Source organism: Zingiber officinale, chromosome 9A (genome assembly GCF_018446385.1).
Source record: "Zingiber officinale cultivar Zhangliang chromosome 9A, Zo_v1.1, whole genome shotgun sequence".
Classification (NCBI taxonomy): domain Eukaryota; kingdom Viridiplantae; phylum Streptophyta; class Magnoliopsida; order Zingiberales; family Zingiberaceae; genus Zingiber; species Zingiber officinale.
In genome coordinates this window covers 38190895-38215021 of record NC_056002.1, presented here as the reverse complement: position 1 = coordinate 38215021, position 24127 = coordinate 38190895, and the positions used below count along the sequence as shown (strand labels likewise).

Genomic DNA, 24127 nt, shown 5'->3' with positions numbered 1-24127 from the left:
GCTGGACTTCTCGCCAAGCGTCCGGTCAGCCCGTCGACCCGCTTGGACTTCTCGCCAGCTATCCAGTCAGCCCGTCGACCTAGCTGGGCTTCGTGCCAGACATCCGGTCAGCCCGTCGACCTGTCTGGACTTCTCCTGCACACTCGATCAGAGTGTTAGACAACAACATACTAACTTAACCTGATTTGTCATTCATCAAAACCTGGGTTAAATCGTTAGTGCTAACCGCACCAACAAGAACGACACCAACAACAACCAACCAACAAACTCTGGGCTCAAGCACGGGTGAACAATGATCTCCAATTCTCATGTGCATTTCGACAATCACCTGCAGAGCCTGATCGTCGGAGGCATCAGAGGAGAGGGAAGAGATGACAACCAATTGCAGGAAGAGGTTGGCGAGGAGAAAACCAATATAGCGGCGGAGGAGGCCGGGCAAGCCCGGTAGACGTGAGCGTAGAGAGCAGTGTCATAGGCTATGTCCTTGGACTCGGTGCACTCCTTGGCTCGAAGGGCTTCGAAGTCTTGGCGGAGAGTGTCCTTGATGGAGGAGATGTAGGCGTCGATGTCTTTCCAATCGAGAACGAAAATGGGGAATGAAAAGGAGGAGAATTGGGTCCGAAGGGCCTCAAACACGCTTGGTAGTTTCTTCCTCTTCTCCGGGATCGCTGCGATCTCCTTCTCAATCATGGCGGTGGCCATCGGGCAGGAAGGATGGTGGAGATCATAGGAAAAGTGGCAAAGGTGAAATTGCTCGCCCTAGCGCCCTTGCAGCACCCGACCCCAGGCCATCACGAGGGAGATAAATCACGACAACCGAGCAAACAAGTGGTGGGTGGAGTGAAATGCACAAGATCCGGGGATTTACACCCCGACAGCCTCACGGTTCGACCCCGTGTTCTCAAGTGGCAAACGAGGGAGACCATAGGAAAAGAAAGCTATAGAGAGTCAACTGCGGCTGAACAACAAGAAACAAAGGGGGTACATTTTTGAGTAGGGTTCCTGATCGGAGCACCAATCTTGTCCTCTGTCCATGTCAGGTTGATCCATCGTATTATCATCTAAGTCATAGCCTATCATCCTTTAGCGGTGTAATAGAGTCGAGCCGAGCTCTTGAATGTTTGACTTTGGTTCATTTATAATTGAGTCGAGTTCGAATTTTATTTAATGAATATATTCATGGCTCACGAGCTTATTTGAATTTTTATTGAGCCTAAACGAGCTTAATAAATATAAATTTAAATATTCATTAAAAATTAAATTATATATGTAGAGAAAATTATAATATTCTTATTAAAATTTATAATTTTATTCTAATAAATAAATTGAATATATTTGTCTATATTTTTCATAAATAAGGTGTAAAATCTATAAATTCAATATCAAAACTATTATTTTTTTTATTTAAAAGTTGATTCATGAGCTTAACGAACACGTTCATGAACTAACGAGCTGCGTGGTGTGAAGCTTGAGCTTGGTTTGTTTATCTTAATGAGTCTCATTAAAAGAGCTCAAACGAGCTTTTATCGAATCGAGTTTCGAATAGCTCACGAGCGGCTTGGTTCATTTACACCCCTATACTTTGGTAGCAACATACACCTCGAATCATTATCGGACATCTCAATTTTATCATCCATATTTTAATTATAATAAAAATTTCCTTCTGGGATTCCCTCCATAAAGGTGTCCAACGGTTCAATCTCGTTGTCGTCTCCACCATCTCCTACGATCGGATGATCAAGAGAGTCTGACTAATCATACTGGATATTGTCAAAGTCTGCATCCTTATAGTTGTCTCCACCACCGTATGAGGAAAGGACGTAAAGACGTTGGGGAACTAGTGTTCTCTCAAAATCATACTTGCGCATTGTCATCTCTTCTCTATTGGAAATTAAGGATTTTTCAAAAGGAGAATAAAGGAACTTACGATCTTTATGATCTTACACCACTAGACTTTGGGATAATTTTGTGACTTGTCTTTGTAGATATTGAATCTTATCTTGGGTGTTACGACTACGGTATAAGGTTTCCTCAGCCGAAACCCTATCACGACCTAGATTACAACAACGATGGCCATCCATGGGATCTAGGAGAGCTCTGATACCAACAAACGCTAGATGAGATAGTGATTATCTTGCAAGTTGTATTGATTTTGTTGATTCGTCTATGAATGCCGGAAATAATTTTCTAAAACTTGTTGATTCGAAAGAATATCAAGAAATAGAGAAATAAATGACACTACTAAAAATTATTATTAAAACCAAAAACTTCTTTTAATCATCAAATTATCTTTATAAATTGTATTGATTCTATTTATTCAACTGTGAATATTGTAGGAAATAATTTTATAGAATTTGTTAATTCAAAAGAGTACCACAAAATAAGAAAATAAATGACACAGTAGAAAATTATTATTAAAACCAAAAACTTCTTTTAAACATCAACTAAATAATTATTTACAGACTCTAATCTCTAAGATCCAAATAAAGGAAAGAAATCATAATATATAAATCTTAATCCTTAGGATGTAAGAAGAAGAAGAAGAAGAAGAAGAAGAACGTAAAAAATATTAAGAGACTCGTTATCTTAAAATTCTTAAAGAAATTCAAAAATCTAAAAAAATATATAAAAAATCGGAATTACCCAAAATATCTAAAATACCAAACAAAAAAAATTAAAATTATCAAAGATTGAAAATTATCAAAAATAATTATAAAAAACTTTGGATCCTTATACATTTATCACTGGATGAATCTAAGTTAAAGCTTATGCTCTCTAAGAGATGATTCTTGTGGACGACCAAACCCCTTATCCTCTATCTCTGAGGACTTCGACTGATTATTCATTAAACTCCCTCTATTCCTTACTCTTATGTTTTATCTAATGGGAATGATGTTCTTTGGAAGGATGTTAATACGGTGCATGATAGTGGGGTTGGACAGCGGATGTGGTAGGAAGTCAAGCCCTCAGGGCGGTCAGAAGTCAATCCCACGAGGCAGTCAAAAGTCAAGCTCATGTGGCGGTGAGAAGTCAAGCTTATGTGGTGGTCAAAAGTTCGACCTACGTAGAGGTCAAAAGTCTGGCCTACGTGGGGTGCAAAGGGCCAGGTTACAGGATGGTCCTGGTCGGGCATAAGTGGTATGCCGGAGTTAGGCCTACATGTTAAATAGGAACTCGGAAGGTAGGACATACAGGTGAAGATTTATGGACTCGCGGTACAGGATACCCGGATTAAGGCGTACAGGTCAGGATAGGCAAACAAAGGATTACAGGTCAGGACTTACGGACTTGCAGGTCGGGATACCCGGATTAAGGCGTACAGGTCAGGATATGCAAACCAAGGATTACATGTCAGGACTTACGAACTTGCGGATCGGGATACCCTGACAAGGCGTACAGGTCGGGATAGGCAAACCAAGGATGACAGGTCAGGATTTATAGACTCGCGGTAGAGGATACCCGGATTAAGGTGTACAGGTCGGGATAGGCAAACTAAGGATTACAGGTCAGGACTTGCAGGTCGGGATACCTGGATTAAGGCGTACAGGTCAGGATATGCAAACCAAAGATTACAGGTCAGGACTTATATACTTGCGGAACAGGATACCCGGACAGGTGTACAGGTCGTGATGTGCAAACCAAGGATTACAGGTCAGGACTTACGGACTTGCAGGTCGGGATACTCAGAAAAGGCGTACAGGTCGGGATAGGCAAACCAAGGATAACATGTTAGGACTTGTGGACTTGTGGAACAGGATATATGGACAAGGCATACAGGTCGTGATGTGCAAACTAAAGATTACAGGTTAGGACTTACGGACTTGCGGAACAGGATACACGGACAAGGCGTACAGGTCGTGATGTACAAACTAAGGATTATAGGTCAGGACTTATGGACTTGCGGAATAGGATACACGGACAGAGTGTATAGGTCGGGATATACGAACCAAGACTCGCAGAGCAGGATACATGGAGCCAAGACACAGGTCAAGATATGAGGACTAAGGCTTACAGGTCGAGATCTACAAGATAAGATATGCAGAACAAGATACACGGACCAAAGACGTACAGGTCAGGATATGTGGACGAAGGCTTATAGGGCGTAGGCACAGGTCTGATCTACCGAGATAGACCGAATGACAAATGCAGGGTGAGACGTATAGGTCTGGATTTGTGGGACAACAAACAAGCCGTGGAATGCGCCAGGAAAGGCAGGTCTGTGCATACAGGTCAAGATTTGTAGGTATGAGGACCCAGTCAAGGGTTAACAGACCAGGGCGAGCCTACACTATATGACAAGCAAGCCAGGAAATCGTAACAACCCGTCAAAGAATAATCACTGCATGTCAGGGAATATGGTAACGGTCTAGGGCTCATTGCCCACCGATTCCTCCTTAAAACTATAGGAGGATGCCATGTGTCATTCACCGCCAGACAAATCCTGACACTCGACATTCCCTGACACCCGTCATATTCCAGAAGTACCCACAACCATATAAAAAGGGGGGCTTTGTCCCTACACAGGGGCGCTCACTTATCTTTTCATTCTCGTCCTTTACTTTTCATCCTTTCACTGTGATTCTGGGGAAAAAGTACGTGACTTGAGCGTCGGAGGGCCTGACCCGGGGACTTTTTCCCTAGTTCTTAGTCTCTAACGTAGATGCGGCTTGTCTGAGTGTGCGTAGAGCTCTCATGTCATCGTCCCTGTCATCACCCCCGTCATCTGCTCTTGGGAACCCTTCCGATAGGTGCCAGATCAACCAGGCGTCTCAGCGACTCTCCGTCAGCACCAGCGATAGCGCGACCAGCCTCTGTCCGACTCAGCTTCTAGACAGGATCAAATTTGGCGCCGTTTGTGGGAACACAGCTACCTGCTCCGGAACGTGAAGATGGAGGATTCTGGCAGAATCAATGTAACCATGACAGCGGGAGAGTACGAACTCTTCAAAGAAGCCAAAAGGCGGGCGGTTTCTGAAAATCAACAAACTACTGTCTCTCGATCGTGAAAGTTACCTAAGGTTTCTAAAGAACTGGCTCACGCTTCGGATCGAGGTTCCAAGAGAAAAAAACCCATGGAATTTCTTCCTGACTTTTATAGAGAGTCGGGCCAGGGTTATTACCAGCCAGACCCTAGATGCTATAGCCGCAAGGAGCAACCACAAGTTTCTATGGCTGAAAGTTCTTTGCCTAAGGATTCGAAGAGAGGGAAGTCTGTCGTCCCTCGAGAAGAACGCCGAGTGGAGCCAGAAGAGAAAGTGTCCTTCTCTTCCAAAATATTGGAGGAAAGGCTACTCAAAGGGTACCGACACCCTACTATCGGGGAATATGATGGCAGCAAGGACCCTGAAGATCACCTCCGCAAGTTTAGAAACGTGGCTCTGTTACATCAATACAACGATGTCATTAAGTGTTGAGTGTTCTTGAACACTCTATCGAGCTCTGCCCAGAAGTGGTTCGATGGACTGCCGCATGGGTCCATCACCTGCTTCTCTGATTTCAAGATCACATTCCTGCGCCACTTCAATAGCAGCAGGAAGTATCAAAAGAAGGACCACTGCTTGTTTGCTCTCAAGCAAGGGCCCTCTGAGCCGTTAAGAAGCTATATCAAACGCTTCAATCAAGTGGCTCAGGACGTTCCCTCGGTCACATCAGAAATACTCATGAGCGCCTTCTCTCATGGGCTGACAGAGGGAGAGTTCTTTAGGGATCTCATCAGAAATCCCATAAAGAATTTTGATGAGATGCTGGAGAAGGCGACTAGCTACATCAATATGGAGGAAGCGCAGGCGGCGCGAAGAAAGACAGACAAACCTCCTCCTGTAAATAAGCCTGAGAGAAGAGTGCCCCAACCTCCTGCTCAACCTCTCCCGCACGCTCGGGACACCCGACCTACTTTCCACCACAGTCAGGATGTTCGGCCGATCCCGCACGTAGCTGCAATTCATGACCCCCGACCTGGGCCTTGGGGGTCACACTATTGCACTTATCATCGGTCGCACACGCACGCCACCAACGATTGTTTTCAATTTGCCCAGGATTCTCATCGCGCTGCTGAGCTGGGCCTACCACCCCCCGAGCTGGCTCCATAGGTCCAACGAATGATGGAGGAGCGACGCAATGCAGTGGGACAGGCCAGCCGACCCCGGGCCGATCAGGAGATGCCAAGCATGCAGCAACAAGGATGCACTGGGGAGCAAGGAGAAGCCCGCGAGGTAGAGAATCGGGGCAACACGACGAAGATTCGGGCCGGGCACGCAAGTCTCATAAACGCTGATTGGAGATTCATGCTGTTAGATGCAGCAAGGAGCAGGTCACTGGCCTTGTTATCAGCTTCGGGCCATAAGACCTGGAGGGACTAGAGTTGCCTCATGACGACGCCCTTATCATCAGAGCTGTCATAGCCAATAGCCGTGTGGCCAGAGTCTTCGTTGACACTGGGAGCTCTGTTAACGTGTTATTCAGGTCTGCTTTTGAAGAAATACAGATTGACGCCAGCGAGCTCCAACCGGTGGCTACTTCTTTATATGGCTTTACTGGTAATGAGGTAAAGTCTATGGGCCAGATCAAGTTGGTCATATCTTTGGGGAGCGAGCAATTAATCAGAATCAGGAGTACCTTCCTCGTAGTAGACTCACCCTCCTCTTACAATGTCATTTTAAGTCGACCGACTCTATATGAGTTCCGAGCTGCTGTCTCTACTTTCCACCAGAAAATCAAGTTCCTCGTGGGAGAGCAGGTCGGGGAAGTTAGAGGAGAGCAGTGGGTTTCTCGGTGATGCTATATTGACATGGTCAAGGTGGAGGCTCGCAAGACACAAAGGACTCAGGATGGGGTCGTGCATGCCATTCAAGAAGAGGCCCTACCTATAGCTGAAGAACTCATTCCCTGGGAGGAAGTTCAGCTATATCCTGAACGCCCAGAAAGTCTTTCTCGTGTAGCCGGTGACTTACCTTCCAAGCTCAAAGAGGAATTGATCTAGTGCTTGACCCGTAACAGAGATGTCTTTTCCTGGTCCACTGAAGAATTACCAGGGGTCAAGCCTGAGGTGGCGGATCACAAGTTGTATCTCCTGCCGGACGCCCAGCCGATCAAGCAGAAGAAGAGAAACTTCTCAGCCGATCAAAATAAAATTATCCGAGCTAAAGTGGACCAGCTCAAGAAAGTAGGCCACGTTAGGGAAGTACAATTCCCATCCTGGCTCTCTAACGTGGTCTTGGTGGCAAAACCCAATAATAAGTGGAGGGTCTGCATAGACTTCCAGGATCTCAATAGGGGCAGCCCTAAAGATTGTTATCCTTTGCCCAGAATTGATCAACTGGTAGACTCAACCGCCGGCTGTGAAAGAATTTGCATGCTGGATGCTTATCAGGGGTACCATCAAATCCCCTTGGCTGTGGAGGATCAAGAGAAGGTTAGTTTTATTATAGCAGATGGTACTTTCTGTTATACTGTCATGCCCTTCGGGCTCAGGAATGCTAGCGCAACATACCAATGGATGATGGATAAAATCTTCTAGGAGCAGGCTGGGCGTAACGTGGAAGTCTATGTGGATGACATACTTATTAAATCCCCCTCAACCGCAAATCTGATAGCTGATGTGGAGGAGACCTGCGGCACCCTCCGACAGTAGGGTTAAAACTAAATCTCATTAAGTGTCTATTCGGAGCCAAAGGAGGGAAATTCTTGGGATACTTGGTGACGGAGTGGGGAATCAAAGCCAACCCTGAGAAGATCCAAGCACTCCGGGATATGAAGGCTCCCTAAAACCTGAAAGAAGCGCAAAAGTTGGTAGGCAAGATAACAACCCTGTCTCGATTTATCTCCAGATCAGCAGACAGAGCAGCACCCTTCTTCAAAGTGCTCAGAAATGCCTCCAAATTTCAGTGGGATAAAGAATGCATGCGAGCTTTTGAAGAGATAAAAAAGTATTTGGAGACTTTGCCTTCTTTATTTAAGCCTATTACAGGAGAGCCGCTCTGGGTCTACCTATCAGCCACCCCTGAGGTCGTGGGGGCGGTGTTAGTAAAAGAGCAGGACAATGTACAACGGGTGGTGTACTTTTTTAGTCATCTATTGAAGGGGGCTGAGTCTAGATACACAACCCTGGAAAAGTTAGTCTATGGATTGGTGCTCATAGCTTGATGTCTAAGACCCTATTTTCTGGCACATCCCATCACAGTCCTGACCAATAGCACCATGGGTAAAGCCCTCACCAATGTAGAAGTTGTGGGCCGACTTATCAAGTGGGTGACAGAACTGGGAGAGTATAATATAGCTTATCAACCTTGAACAGCTATTAAAGCGCAGGCCTTGGCTGATTTCTTGATCGAGATTCATTAAACTGATTCGGAAGAAACTTAGAAGGTATATGTGGATGGATCGACCACACAGCAAGGAAGTGGTGTAGGAGTTCTTCTGATATCTCCTCAAGAAGACATCTTGCAGCTATCCGTGCGATTAAATTTCAGAGCCACTAATAAGGAGGTAGAGTATGAAGCTTTATTGGCAGGGCTGCAGGCAACTTGGCATGTGGAGCTGCCCAAGTCATCATATACTCAGATTCTCAATTAGTGACCCAACAGGTAGCAGGAAACTTTGGGACCAATAGTGACAAGCTACAAGTATACCGAGAGGCCTATGAGAAAATGAAAGAAAAGTTCAAGGAGGTCACGATGAGTAAGATTCTCAGAACAGAGAATGGCCAAGCTGATGAGTTAGCCAGAATGGCTAGTTCTCTGACAACGTGGGTATTAGATAAGTCAATATCACAAACCTTCCTCATAGCTCAAATAGATCTTCAAAATAACAGGGACGAGCTTATTGACTGGAGGGCACCAATGATTAGTTATCTGCAGCAAGGTATCCTACCGACCGACCTAGAGGAAGCACGGCTGGTCAGGAAAAAGGCCCATGCCTACACCATGATAGGAGATCAATTATATAAGTGGGCCTTTTCCAGGCCTTTTCTTAAGTGTTTAAGCATGGAATAAGCGGAGCATGCTTTGCGAGAGATACATCAGGGGTGTTGCGACAGTCATGCTAGAGGTCGAACATTAGCTTGCAGGGTGCTGCTGGCCGATTATTTCTGGCCTACATTACAAAAGGATGCTCAGCAGTTGGTGAACACTTGTTTTTCCTGCCAGAAATATCAGAATTTAACACATATGCCCACCTCAATGCTAAAGACGTCCATCGTTTCTTGCCCCTTTGATCAGTGGGGTATGGATATTGTAGAACTATTCCCTATGGCACTCGGTCAAAAGCGATTTCTACTTGTAACAGTGGACTATTTTTCCAAATGGGTAGAAATCGAAGCTCTGGCCAAAATTATAGAAGGAGCATTTATTAAGTTTTTGTGGAAAAATATTTTGTGCAGATTTGACATACCTCATAAGCTGGTATCGGATAACGGAAGACAATTTCAAGACCGGAAGATCAAGGCCTAGTGTTAAGGGTTCAACATTACTCAGGCCTTCACATCTGTAGCATACCTACAAAGTAATGGGCAAACAGAAGTTATCAACCGAGAGATTGTGCGGGGATTGAAAGTTAAACTAGATCACGTTGGAAGAGATTGGGTAGAAGAATTGCAAAGTATTCTTTGGACCTACCGTATGATGCCTCGGGAGAGCACAGGCCTCACTCCCTTTCATCTAGTCTACGACAATGAGGAGGTAGTGCCTCTAGAGATTGGGGTGCCTTCCACGACAAGGATACTATACGACTCGGAGAATGTCGAGCGATGAATTGCAGAGCTGGACTTCATTAGTGAGACTCGTGAATGAGCGGCAACCAGACTAACTGCCTATCGACAAAGAATGAGGCAAAGTTATGATAGAAAGGTGGTTCCTCACTTTTTCGGAGAAGGAGACCTAGTTTGGAAGTGAGTGAAACCTGTGGGGGGCGTGGCCAAGTTAGCACCCCAATGGGATGGACCCTATAAAGTTATTAAAAAGTTGGCATCAGGTGCGTACTACCTATAGGATGACCAAGGTAGGAATCTAGACCGGCCCTGGAGCGCTAATTATCTTCGGCCTTACCACACATAGATAACTTTCTTTTCTGAAAAGCTTGGGTTCGATAAGTTTAGGTTTGTGGAAGGTAGGATAAGTCAGTTTGGGAGTACTTACTCGACCGGCCAGTAAGAATGTTTGACTGGTCAGGATTGTTACGTCCTTTGTAAATCATCAAACCCATTTTGGACTCATACAAAGAAAGCAAGAAGTAAAATAGAACATTAAGTAGGAAGTAGTTCAGTTTATATAGTGTACAAATATAAATTACTTAAAGGCAGAAAAGACTTCGTCAGGTATTTCGTCCAAAATACGATGATGATCTAAGAAGTCTTCAGGGGGAGCAGACCTAAAATATCCTTGTTCATATAGTTGTCGCATGGCCCCTGCCGCACCATAAGCTATGGAGGTCATGAGGCGGTCCCCAACCTGGACCCCAAATTCTCGGGAATGGAGGTAGGCTTCCCGACTCAGCCTGCAGCGTTCACTTTCGCCCGCCCTATATATTTCCAGAGCTGTGGTGACTCCAGAAGTAGTAGAGCGGGCTTAAGCTAGTTCAGTCTGTGCCACACGTAATTCGGCTCCTTGAGATGCCAGAGTTTTGCTCTGCTCTTGTAATAGGGCCTCCTTGGATTGCAACTCCTTATTCAATTGATCCACGGCCTGTTTATGGAGACTCTCAGCCTGGCTTTTCTCCTCACAAAGGCCTTGGAGTTCAAGGTCAGCTGCTCGCAGAGATTGTTGATGTTGAGCGTTGGCCCTCTTCAAGGCCCCTATTTCAGCCCTTTGCGTGCGGTCGGCCGCTGCAGGATCATTTAGTTGTAATTCCAGCTCAGCTACCTTATCTGATAATACCTTATTACGGTGGCAATAGAGATGAAGCATTTGATTCATCACCAAGGATTCAGGATGAGCCTAAGCCAAAAAAGTAAAGTGTTTGAGAAGAGCGAAAGGAGTTTTGTTGCACGAATGGGTGAAGCTCACTTGGACATATAACTCAGAGAACCTATCCATCCGAGCAGGTACAGACAAGCTCTCCATCTGCTGAATGCTTTCCTCCCAACAGGTAGCTAGTTGACCCCTTAGTATAAGGTGGCTAGTGGGAGCATCCTCTTGGTACCTTAGCCCTTGTTCAGAAGGTTTGGTGGAACAATACTGGTGATAAGAGGGGCCCTGTGGGTTTGAATCCGCTGCCGCTGGTTCGGGAGGATTAACAGGGGTTGAGTGAGATGGCCCCAGATGTGATTCGTCAGGCAGGGGATTAGCTGATGGACCCGCCTTGTACTCTGGGAGGAGCATTGATAGGCAAAGAGGAAGAAGCAGGTCAGGAGGAAGCTCTGAGAGGCACATCGGGAGTAGAAGTTGTTGGACCCCGTGGTGTTTTTATGTGATCAACCAAGTTGGTTAGGTCCTGCTTTGTGTTTGATCCCTGTGTCTGAGTGTGCAGGAGCTTATGAGCACATAAAGTCGAGCGAAAGACGCAGCTAGCGAGAAGGACGACACGGGAAGGGAGCCGACGGGCTCGGTGCGTCCGAAGGACGAGAGAGCTGCGGAAGAGTACTCCGGTGGGCGTGAAGAGCGTGCACGACGTTCAAGGGACGTTAAGCCGGGACGGAAGGCTGCTCGAGGAGAAGGCCAGAAATTGGGTTCGGGTGAACCCTATTCCGGTTGGCCGCAATCACCCAAAAGAACGGAGCTTCGGAAGCCAAAGCGAAGAAGAAAAGGAGACAAAAGAGGCTGAAATTACTATAGCAGAAATTACTGTAGCAGGAATCTTGAAGGTGCCTTCAACATATTCAAGGCGCCTTCAACATTGAAGGCGCCTTGAAAGGCTTGTTTAAGGTGCCTTGAGCTAGGTCAGTTTGACCATTTGCACTGCGGATAAAGTTTTATCCGCTGACTGAGCTGAAGGTGCCTTGAACCTTGTTGGAGGCACCTTGGACTCTCGGGATAAGATTTCCAGGACCTATATAAATACCCCTGGAGCTAGGAAAGTAATTATAACTCAAGCAATCATTGTGTAGTCATTCCTAGCAATAATTCTAAGCTTCCAAAGTGTAAAAGGCTTCTCCGCCTTCAGAGAAGGAGAATTTTTCTACTGAGCTCTTCATCGCCCTGGATTAACAAACATCTTGGTTGTAACTAGGTTAACTCCTGGTCGTCTATGTCTTTCTATATTTTCATATTGCTTTATTAATTTATCACTATTGCACTAATTGAGTTGAAAGTACGAGGAGGGTATATTATATTTTTGTTTACAGCAATTCACCCCCCCTCTTGCCGGCCTCCTCTGCACCTACAATTGGTATCAGAGCCTGATCACCTCAGAAGGACAACCGCCAACTGAAGCACTACGATCAAGACGATGGCCGAAGCAAACATCCATCCCTCGAAGTTTGACGGAGATTTCGCCACATGGAAGCGTAAAATGGAGGTATTTTTTAAAACCGAATTTGACATTCTTTTAATAATGAAATATGGCTATGCAGTTCCGAAAGATAAGGAGGAAAATACCTGGACGAAAAAGGAGCAATCAGATTTCGTCGCCAATGGAAAGGCTGAGTTCCACCTACTCAGTGTTCTGCCACCTCAGGAGGTAAATCAGATCGGAAGCTACGACTCCGCGAAAGATCTCTGGGAAAAATTCCTGGAGCTTCACGAAGGTACCTCCGAAGTGAAGCTAGCGAGGCGCGACATCCTCCGGAACTAGTTGACGAATCTCCGAATGAACCAAGGCAAGAAGGTAGCGCAGCTCCAAGCAAGGATCAAAGAGCTGATCACGCAACTAACCAATCTTTGAGAAGAGGTAACGAACCGGGACTCTATCCGGTACGCGCTCAACGCCTTCCTGAGAACTCCCGATTGGGCTTCCTTAGTAGATGCGTACTACATCTCTAAGGATCTCGAGGTAAGTACTTTAGAACAATTGTTTTCGACTTTTGAACTTCACGAATCTCGAGTTACAGAGCCCACTGGAGTAGAGAAAATCAGTTAGAACATTGCCCTAAAGGCAAAAGTAAACGGTTCTGACTCCGAAGCCTCGGTCGACGAATCCGAAGCGGCACTACTGGTAAGACGCTTCAATAAGTTTTTCAGTACTAATAAATTTAAATCGCAGAGGCATCATCGAAAAAAGAGGACGGTTCGCTGCTACAACTGCAACGAAGAGGGGCACATCAAAGATGACTGCCCAAAACTAAAGAGAAAGGAGAAAGAAAGGGAAAAGTCAAAATACAAGATACCAGAACCCTCCAAGCACAAGAACCTGAAGGCTACTTGGTCAGATTCGTCATCCTCTGAGTTAGACATCGAAGAATTCTCGGGGTTAGCGCTAATGGCGAACCATCAGCCGGAAGAAGACTCAAGCTCAGACATGAGCATGGATAAAGGGGGAGGTTCATCAGAAGAGGAAAGCAGGAGAGAAGGGGGAGCGCCACTAGATCAGGTAAGTAAGGTACGTAATCTAACCCCGACTCAATCTTTTAAATTTATTAAAGCTCTTTCTAAAGAATTAGATAAATTAGAAAAAGAAAATGAAAATTTGAAATCAGAAAATGAAAATTTAAAATTGGAAACTGAAAAATTAAAATCTGATGCATGCTTAAAGATAAATGTTTTTCCAAAATCAAAACTTAAAATTTATGGAAAATTACACTGGTATATAAGGAAACATCAGGGTCAACTTAGGAAAATTCCTAAGAATTATATTCCCCCTAATTTTTTGACTAATCCTGTAGGAAGGAACCTTTATTGGAATCCAAAATCTTTGCTGGTTTAAATTTCTATTTTACTTAAAAGCTTACAGTGAAAAAATTAAACATTGAAATTTTTTATGGAAGCTTTGTCTAAGGAAATGGTTGTTGCTCCAATAACCAAGAAGGCCTAGTGCCTCGCCACGACCTGGAAGCTAAAATATTGAAAGAAAATGCTTAATTAACTTTCTGAAAAAGCATTAAACAAGAATGAAAATAATCCTTTGAAAGTTTATCAAACATTTTTTTTAAAATAAATAAAAAATTTTTTTACTTAGAAATTTTTCTTGAAAATCCTAACTTAAATTTTTTTTTAGAAATCTTTTTTCCTGAAAAAAAAAATTCTAGAAAACTTCATTTGACTTAGATTTTTTTTGGGAACATTCAAAAATTAAGTTTAACTTAGAAATATTTTTATAAAATTCTAAAAATTTAGTTTTGCTTAGAAAATTTTTCTGAAAATTCAATTTAACTTAGAAATTTTTTCCTAAAAATTCATTTTTTGCTCAGAATTTTTTCTACCTTAATAATTTGATTTGTATTCTCTTATTGGTATCCCATTTTTACTATGATCAAAGGGGGAGAGAAAGGTATAAGTTTAGAGGGAGTTAGGAAAATTAAAATTTTACCTATTTTTTTCAAAATGTGTTGTAATTTTATTTATTGCAAAAGTTATGCTTAACTAGTTAGTTTAGTAATTTTTTATTTAAAATTACTTTTTATGTCTATTTTTTCCCTAACTTGAACTTGGGTTGATGCACATCAAAAAGGGGGAGATTGTTGGACCCCGTGGTGTTTTGATGTGATCAACCAAGTTGGTTAGGTCCTGCTTTGTGTTTGATCCCTGTGTCTGATTGTGCAGGAGCTTAGGAGCACAGGAAGTCGAGCAGAAGACGCAGCTAGTGAGAAGGACGGCACGGGAAGGGAGCCGACGGGCTCGGTGCGTCCGAAGGACGAGAGAGCTGCGGAAGAGTACTCCGGTGGGCGTGAAGAGCGTGTGCGGTGTTCGAGGGACGTTAAGCCAAGACGGAAGGCTGCTCAAGGAGAAGGCCGGGAATTGGGTTCGGGTGAGCCCTATTCCGGTTGGCCGCAATCACCCAAAAGAACAGAGCTTCGGAAGCCAAAGCGAAGAAGAAAAGGAGACAAAAGAGGCTGAAATTACTGTAGTAGGAACCTTGAAGGCGCCTTAAACATATTGAAGGCGCCTTAAACATATTGAAGGCACCTTAAACATATTCAAGGCGCCTTCAACATTGAAGGCGTCTTGAAAGGCTTGTTTAAGGCGCCTTGAGCCAGGTCAGTTTGACCGTTTGCGCTGCGGATAAAGTTTTATCCGCTGACCGAGATGAAGGCGCCTTGAACCTTGTTGGAGGCACCTTGGACTCTCGGGATAAGATTTCCAAGACCTATATAAAGGCCCCTGGAGCTAGGAAAGTAATTATAACTCAAGCAATCATTGTGTAGCCATTCCTAGCAATAGTTCTAAGCTTCCAAAGTGTAAAAGGCTTCTCCGCCTTCAGAGAAGGAGAATTTTTCTACTGAGCTCTTCATCGCCCTGGATTAATAACCATCTTGGTTGTAACCAGGTTAACTCCCGGTCGTCTCTGTATTTCTATATTTTCGTATTGCTTTATTAATTTATCACTATTGCACTAATTGAGTTGAAAGTACGAGGAGGGTATATTTTATTTTTGTTTACAGCAATTCACCCCCCCTCTTGCCGGCCTCCGCTGCACCTACAGAAGTTGGAGCTTGCCCCTGTGAACGTGTGGAAGGGGAATCCATGGTGGTTGCAGGAGGACAGTTGGCAGGTACAGGGGTATCCTGGACGTGCAAGGCTGGAGGTGGAATGGAAGACTTGATCACCGGTTCGGCTGACAAATCATCAGCATTTAGGTCGTGTCCAATATACCTTCGGCGAAATCTGTAAACCAAGGGTTGGTCGTCCGAGTCTAAATCTTCAGGGGAAGGTCGGTATCGTTGAGCCGAAGGAGATGTAGTAGTTCTACTGGAAGGATCGACAGTGAGACGCGCCTGCCAGGCTACCCGAGAAGCCGCTCGGAAAGAAGGGCTGGCAGGGGGAATGTCCATTGACCCTGAAGGAGTTCGGAGGGTCTGTCGGATAGAAGGTTCAGGAACTGTTTGGGGGAAGGACGAGGGAGTTGGTTGAGGAGCTGACTGAGGAATAACAGTGATAGGCGCTCTCAACCGGGAAGGGGAAGAATGCGGGAGGGGTCTCCTTTCCAATATGATTCTACTTCTCCGCATTATTTCCTGTTCGCTAAAGGGGAGAGGCTGGACATCTGAGGCATGGAGCAAGGTGTTGGTTGCAAGGAAAAAGCAAAGTTGTAGTAACCACATCAAAAGACAGAGCGAAGTAATTCAAGGGCAGGCAAGACTCACCCAAGGAACGAGGCAGCTCGGAAGAGGAGATGCGGCTCAGCCTGAAGAAAGACAGCATCTCCTCAGATAGTAGTCTCATTAAGTCCAGCCTCCAGCATCTCAACTGAGCTAGAGTTTCTATGAAGAGGGGATCATTACTGAACTCCCCCATGTAGGGTGCCACAGGGAGGATTCTCTGCCAGGGAGTAGGCCACTCCACAGCGGAAGGAAACTTAAGGAAAAAGTATTTATCCTTCCAAGTAGGTTCGGATGAGGGAATAGGACAAAAGAAGGTGGTCCAGGTACGGGTCTGGAAGCAAAATAAGCCCTCACCGTGCTGGCGAGAAGTGAAGAAATAATGGAATAGGTGGACAGACTAGGAGAGTTCGTAAACTTCACATAAGACCACAAACTCACATAGGATTCTTATGGAATTGGGGGTTAGTTGGCCCATTGAGATTCGAAAATATCGACATACATCCGAGAATAAAGGGTGAAGGGGAAAGCGTAGCCCAGCGACAAACTGCTCCTTGTAAAAGGTGATATATCCCGCTGGAGGAGAGGAAACCTGGTAGAGAATGTTAGGAATTATGATGTGAAAGTCATTGAGATTTCGTAAGTGAAACGAAGATCATCCAGATCTACACCCGTGAAGGAAGAAACTCCGGGAGGGTAAACAATGTTAGGAAAAACCATAGGAAGGAGTCAGGTGCGAGGCAGAAGACAAGAAGGTGAAGCAGGAGGCAAGAGGAAGCAAAAGGCCGGAAGGAACATGGAGTGAGTAGAAAGCGAGAGCAAAAGGAAGAAGCAGGCAAAAAAATTCCATGGGGTAGAGGAGGAGGCCTATTTATAGCCAACATTTATAAGGGTATTAAGGTCAAACCATCATCCAATGACTCACAATCAAAGCGGTTTAAGATATCCAAGCAAAGGGGGTCATCGGATCATCATAGAAAATGAGCCACTGTAGATGACTCAATGTACGAGGATCATCATGGGGTTGCCTCGGAAAGCGTGCTACTGTAGTACGAGGCGTTTGAGATCCTCGCACATTTTTTCTCACCTTCCTTCGCCTGGGTTTGCCAAAGTTTGGTGGGCGAACCCTGTTAGGGAGCTAGCTCGGGACACTAAGCTATCAGAGGCCCAAGGCAAGGGTACTAACCAGAGGGCCATCGTGGTCGAAACAGATCCGGGGTCAAGGAGCAAGAAACAAAGAATTCTCAAGATAAAGATAGCGACCTGGAGATTTCCTAAGCTTAAGTAATATCAGATAACAGTAGACCGAGAGATTTTCTGAGCTTAAATAACTTCAAATAAAAGCAAATATGGAATGTCTACACATTAAAGGGTTTTTACATCATAACTCGGGATCTGTAGGAGGTACATCACTCAAGGGGGGTATAGGAAGTCGTCATCATCGATAAAGGATGGGAAGGCTTCATTAGGAAGTTCTTGCATTAGGCGATCCCTATCCAGGAAGTCTTCCGAGGGGGCAGAGCAAAGAAGTCCTTGTTCAAACAACTGGCGCACAGTACCCCTGCCCCCGTAGCAGAGCATCAGATCGATTAGATCGCCTATCTTCTTCCGGAAGAATGAAGACTTCATGTAGGAAATTCTATAAGCTCTGAGGCAATCATTTTCGCCTGACCTGTACTCCATCAGCTCTACCTTTACTTTGTGTGCAGCAGCCAGAGCCAGTGTATTCTCCTACTTAAGGGTAGAAGCCTCCACCTGGACTTTGAGAAGATCTGCATGGAGAGACTTGATGGTGGCCTAGTCAATAGCCCACTTAGCCTTCAAAGCCTTTTCCCGATCAGCGCTGGCAGCCAGGTCTGCTCGGATGACTCCCAGGTCTTTCTGCAAGGCTGTATTAGACTCCCGGAGTGCCTCTAGGTCTGCAGAGATATTAGCTAGCTCTGACTCTTTTTTCTCTAGTTCGGTCGCTAGCTGACGACGGCGCTACCCCTCTGAGTTCAGTTTGGAATCACTGGTCTTTAGGGCCGCCTACAGCTCCATTATCCTTTCAGAAGATGCCTGAGCCAGATTCGTAGCAGATTGAGCGGACTCCCCTACCGTGTGAAGATAAGAGTCAAAGGATCGTCCGCAGTCAGAGGGTTGAACGGATCGTGGGGAGTCAGGGGTAGCTCCGATTCTCGGACCCGAGCCTTCAGTGACTCGTTCTCTTTCAGCAGCTCGGCGGTGAACTGGGTTAGGCTAAGGCTCGCGGAGCAGGCCTACCCGACAAGAAGAGGGAAGTCAGAAATAATGTCAGATAGCCAGGCCAGGAAAAGGAAGACTCACCGATATAATATGTTGCGAATCCAGATCCAGCCCTCCCCACTGGGAGCCTCCCCAGAACTCATCATTAGCTGATCTCCATGAGGTGGTTAAGGCCCCATGAAGTTGAACTTGGCCACGAAGAGAAGTGCCACCCACAGTTGCTGAACCCCCTTGTTGGTTGCTACTCGGAAAACCTAATGGTTCCATTGTACAAAATTTTGTACAAAGGTCTGAACCTTTTCCTAGCTACCATGTGTTCTTTTAAATTAAACTTGGATCGCCTGCGGAACTTAACACATTTGATCAAAAGTTTAATCTATTTGTTCTTCTAGGTTTAGACTCGGATCTCCTGCGGAACTTAACACGTTCGATCCAAATCACCTAGGTTATTAATTTCATTAAATATTAGTTTCCAAAATTGGCTTCCAGTACTGACGTGGCGAGGCACATGACCTTCTTGGATATGGGAACAACCACCACCGACTAGACAAAGCCTTTTAAAGAAAGTTAATATTTAATTTCCTTAAATAACTTTAGGTCAACCGAAAAGAACAATCAAATCGCAAGGAAAAAAAAACAAAAGAACACAACATCGAAAACAAATTCGAAATACTAGAATCGCATGCCTCTTGTATTTGGTATTATTTCCAAAAATAACTAGTATGATGCGGAAAGGAAAAATACTAGTTATACTTTTAGAAAGACCTCTTGATCTTCTATCCTATTCCTCTTCTAACCTCGGACGTTGTGTGGGCAACGATCTTCCAAGATGAGGACCACCTAGCACCTTCTTCTTCTTCCTTCAAGTTTCGGCCAAGCACCAAAATCCAAGGATGAAGAACTTTTTCCACCAACTAAGCTCCAAGGGATGCAAGCTTTCTCTCCTTCTTCTTCTTCTTCTTCTCCAAGTAGTATCCGGCCACCACAACAGCTCCAAGCAAGGAAGAGTTTTGCCCACCACAAAGAGGAAGAGAGGGAGATAGGATGGCCGGCCACAACACCAAGGAAAAAGAGGGAGAGAATAATAGAGGTTGTGTCTCATGAAGGCACCCTAACCCCCTCTTTTATATTCCTTAGCTTTGGTAAATAAGGAAATTTAATTACAATAAAATTTCCTTAACTTTCCTTGACAACAATTAATTAAGAAAAATTAAATAAAATTTCCTAATCAATTATATCATGGTCGGCCACCTCATGGAGAGCAAACAAGATAATTTTTAATCAACAATTAAAAATTCCTTATTTATCTTCGGAAATTTAAAAAAATAAAATTTCCCTTTAAAATCCCTTCATGGTTGATAAAAAGAAATTTCTATAATTTTAATTTTTCAACATGTGAATAATTTACATAGAGAAAAAAAATAAAATATCTTTCCTATCTACAAATAAGGAAAGAGATCTAATCTCTTTTCTTAATCTTTTGTAGAAGAGATATTTTAATTTTAATTCTCTCCAATAAATTATATCTTCCACATAAGAAAAATTTAAAATTAAAATTCTTTTAAATTTAATGGGGGTCGGCCGCCTAAGCTTGGGTTCAAGCTAGGGTCGGCCACCCATGAATCAAGACTTGGCCGGCCCTAGCTTGATCCACAAGCTAGCTTGGCCGACCCCCTTATCATGGGTATAAAGGTGGGTATAGTACTCTATAAATAAGAGGCTACGATAGGGACCGAGAGGAGGAATTGATTTTGGTCTCTCGATAAAATTAAGCATCCCGTGTTCGCCCCGAACACACAACTTAATTTTATCAATATTAATTTATTCCACTAGAGAACTATTATTGAACTACCGCACCAATCCCAAATTACATTTTTGGGCTCCTTCTTATTATGAGTGTGTTAGTCTCCCTGTGTTTAAGATGTCAAATGTCCACTAATTAAGTGAGTTACTGACAACTCATTTAATTAATATCTTCATCCAAGAATAGTACCACTCAACCTTATCGTCATGACGGACTAAGTCCACCTGCAGAGTTTAACATGACAATCTTTATGAGCTCATCTTGGGGACATTATCAACCTAGATTACTAGGACACAGTTTCCTTCTATAATCAACAACACACACTATAAGTGATATCATTTCCCAACTTATCGGGCTTATTGATTCATCGAACTAAATCTCACCCATTGATAAATTAAAGAAATAAATATAAATATATGTGCTTGTTATTATATTAGGATTAAGAGCACACACTTCCATAATAACTGAGGTATTTGTTTCTTTATAAAGTCAGTATAAAAGAAATGACCTCTAATGGTCCTACTCAATACACTTTAAGTGTACTAGTGTAATTATATAGTCAAGATAAACTAATTCCTAATTACACTACGGCCTTCCAATGGTTTGTTCCTTTCCATTTTGGTCGTGAGCTACTGTTTATAATTTATAAGGTATTGATAACATCATCTTCTGTATGTGGCACCACATACTATGTTATCTACAATATAAATTAATTGAACAACTACAACTAAATGTAGACAATTTGACCAAATGTGATTCTTTATTCAAAATAAATGTTTACAAAAGCTTAGGCTTTCAGTATACACTCTAACAATCTCCAACTTATACTAATGACTAAGCTGCCATATCTTCTGCCATACATCTAATTCTCATTCCTTCCACATGCCGATCGAAAGCTTTTGCCGGAAGGGCCTTAGTGAAAGGATCTGCCAGGTAATCTGCTGATGCAATCTTGGCGATGACAACTTCTCCTCGCTTCACGATATCTCGTATCAGGTGGTACTTGCGCTCTATATGTTTACTTGCCTTATGGGCTCGTGGTTCCTTCGAGTTTGCAACTGCACCGCTATTATCACAATAAATTGTGATGATTTTGGGAAAACTAGGAATCACATCTAAGTCCATTAGAAAGTTCCTGAGCCATACTGCTTCTTTAGCCGCCTCAGAGGCTGCTACATACTCAGCTTCCATGGTTGAGTCCGAAACGCATTTTTGCTTAACACTCCTCCATGCAATAGCTCCACCTCCCAAAGTAAACACATAGCCTGATGTAGACTTACTGTTGTCCCTATCTGATTGGAAATTTGAATCCGTGTAACCCACAGGGAGCAAATCGTCTACTTGGTAAACTAGCATATAATCTCTAGTCCTTCTCAGGTACTTTAATATATGATTTACCGCAGTCCAACGTCCTTGTCCAGGGTTACTTTGATATCTGCTAACCATGCCCACGGCAAAACAGATATCAGGTCTCGTACATAGCATTGCATACATTAAGCTTCCTACAGCCGAAGCATAAGGAACTGCTTTCATGTCCTCTATCTCCTTTGATGTCTTCGGAGACATCTCTTTAGATAGAGCTACTCCATGCCTAAAAGGTAAGAAACCTTTCTTGGAATCCTGGATGCTAAAACGAGCAAGGATTGTATCTATATATGAAGCTTGGGACAGACACAACATTCTTTTCTTGCGATCCCTTATAACTTTGATCCCAAGAATGTGTGTACAATCTCCTAAGTCCTTCATATCAAATTGTTTGGACAACCATACCCTTACATCCGATAATACCTTGACATTGTTGCCAATTAACAAAATATCATCTACGTATAGTACAAGAAATACCACCACGTTTCCGTTACACTTCTTGTATACACAAGACTCATCCAGACACTGAATAAATCCATATGACTGGATTACTTCATTGAACCGAATGTTCCAAGACCTTGAAGCTTGCTTCAGTCCATAAATGAACCGATTGAGCTTGCACACTAGATGCTCTTTGCCTTTTTCAATGAACCCTTCTGGTTGCTTCATATGGATGTTCTCTTCAAGACTTCCATTAAGGAAAGCTATCTTGACATCCATTTGATAAATCTCATAATCCATATGAGCAGCAATAGATAAGAGTATCCGGATAGACATAAGCATGGCTACCGGTGAAAAGGTCTCCTCATAATCGATTCCCTCTTTCTGAGTGTATCCTTTCGCAACAAGCCTAGCTTTGAAGGTTTCTACCTTCCCGTCTGTCCCTCTTTTCCTTTTGTAAATCCACTTGCATCCAACGACTTTTACACCATCGGGTGGTTCTACAAGCTCCCAGACCTTATTAGAGTACATAGACTCTATTTCAGAATTTATTGCCTTTTGCCAAGATGTTGCATCTATATCTTGGAGTGCTTCATCATATGTTCGGGGATCATGTTCATGTTTACCCGGGATCAAGTCCGAAGACTCTCCCAAAAACATGAATCTTTCAGGCTGCCTCACAACCCTCCCACTACGACGAGGCACTGTCTGTGGTTGTGTATCATGTGTGACACGTGTTGCAGTCTCTTGTGGTACTTCATCTTGTACTGTTGGTACTAAGGTAGACGTGTCATCTCTAAGTTCTTCTAAAACAACTTTGCTACTGGGCTTGTGATCTATTATATAGTCTTTTTCTAAAAACTGGGCATTGGTGCTAACAATGACCTTCTGATCTTTAGGACTATAAAATAAACCACCTTTCGTTCCTCTGGGATACCCCACAAACACGCAAACTTCTGTACGAGATTCTAACTTATCAGCATCTGGTTTCTGCACATGTGCTAGACTACCCCAAATCCGAATATGTCTTAGACTGGGCTTTCGCCCATTCCACAATTCTGTGGGAGTAGAAGAAACTGATTTAGAAGGTACTAAGTTCAGAATGTACACTGCTGTTTCCAGAGCGTATCCCCAAAACGAATTTGGTAATTCTGAATAACTCATCATCGATCTAACCATCTCCATAAGAGTCCTATTCCTTCGTTCTGCCACACCATTCTGTTGGGGTGTACTAGGTGCGGACAGTTGGGATTGAATCCCGGCCTCTGATAAGTAATTCCTAAACTCTCCTAAGAGGTATTCGCCACCACGATCAGACCGTAGTGTCTTGGTACTTTTACCTAGTCGTTTCTCCACATCAGCCTTGTACTCTTTGAACTTATCAAAGCACTCGGACTTACGGCGCATTAGGTAAATGTATCCGTATCTTGAATAATCGTCTATAAAAGAGACAAAATATTCAAAACCTCCTCTTGCCTGGACAGACATAGGACCACACAAATCAGAATGAACCAATTCTAACACTTCTTTGGCTCTATACCCCTTGGCCTTAAAAGGCCTCTTGGTCATTTTACCTTCAAGCAAGATTCACAAGTTGGAAAATTTTCCAACTCTAATGAACCCAAAAGTCCATCAGCCATAAGCCTTTGAATCCTACTTAAGTTAATATGACCAAGCCTTAGATGCCAAAGATATGCATGGGTCATTTCCGAAGGTTCTTTTCTTTTATTTGAGTTAGAAGATGAGTTATAAATTTCCATGTTTTGCTTTGTGGGAGAAATTGGATTTAAAGTATACAAATTGCCAACTAGTGCACCAGAACAGATAATCACTTTATTTCTCTTAATAACTACATCGTTACTAAAGGAAACTGAATATCCATCTAAAAATAGTTTAGAAACTGAAATTAAATTCTTTCTAAAACTGGGTACATAAAGACAATTTCTTAAAACCAAATTTCTATTTCTATTAAAAGATAAGTAGACGTCTCCCACTGCAACAACCGCCACCTTAGTAGCATTGCCCATGTAGACGGTAATCTCTCCTTCAGTTAGTCGTCGGGTTTCCTGGAACCCCTGCAAGGAATTACAGATATGATCAGTGGCTCCCGTATCTACATCAGGTGCTGGTAGATAACACCGCTAAACATG

General features: G+C 43.6%; 1 protein-coding gene across 1 annotated transcript; it reads left to right on the top strand.

Annotated features, from left to right (window-relative positions):
- Positions 1–5072: 5072 nt before the first annotated feature.
- LOC122019152 lies at positions 5073–6089 on the top strand. The gene is made up of 2 exons (XM_042576648.1): positions 5073–5399; positions 5448–6089. The coding sequence occupies exons 1-2, from the start codon at positions 5073–5075 to the stop codon at positions 6087–6089; spliced, it is 969 nt and encodes a 322-aa protein (XP_042432582.1).
- Positions 6090–24127: the final 18038 nt, after the last annotated feature.

Bases quoted from the DNA above. Each gene is read 5' to 3' on its own strand.
- LOC122019152 (XM_042576648.1), top strand. From the start codon at position 5,073: ATGGAATTTCTTCCTGACTTTTATAGAGAGTCGGGCCAGGGTTATTAC. The intron at 5,400-5,447 runs GTCATTAAGTGT...AGCTCTGCCCAG, and splicing joins TGTTACATCAATACAACGAT to AAGTGGTTCGATGGACTGCC.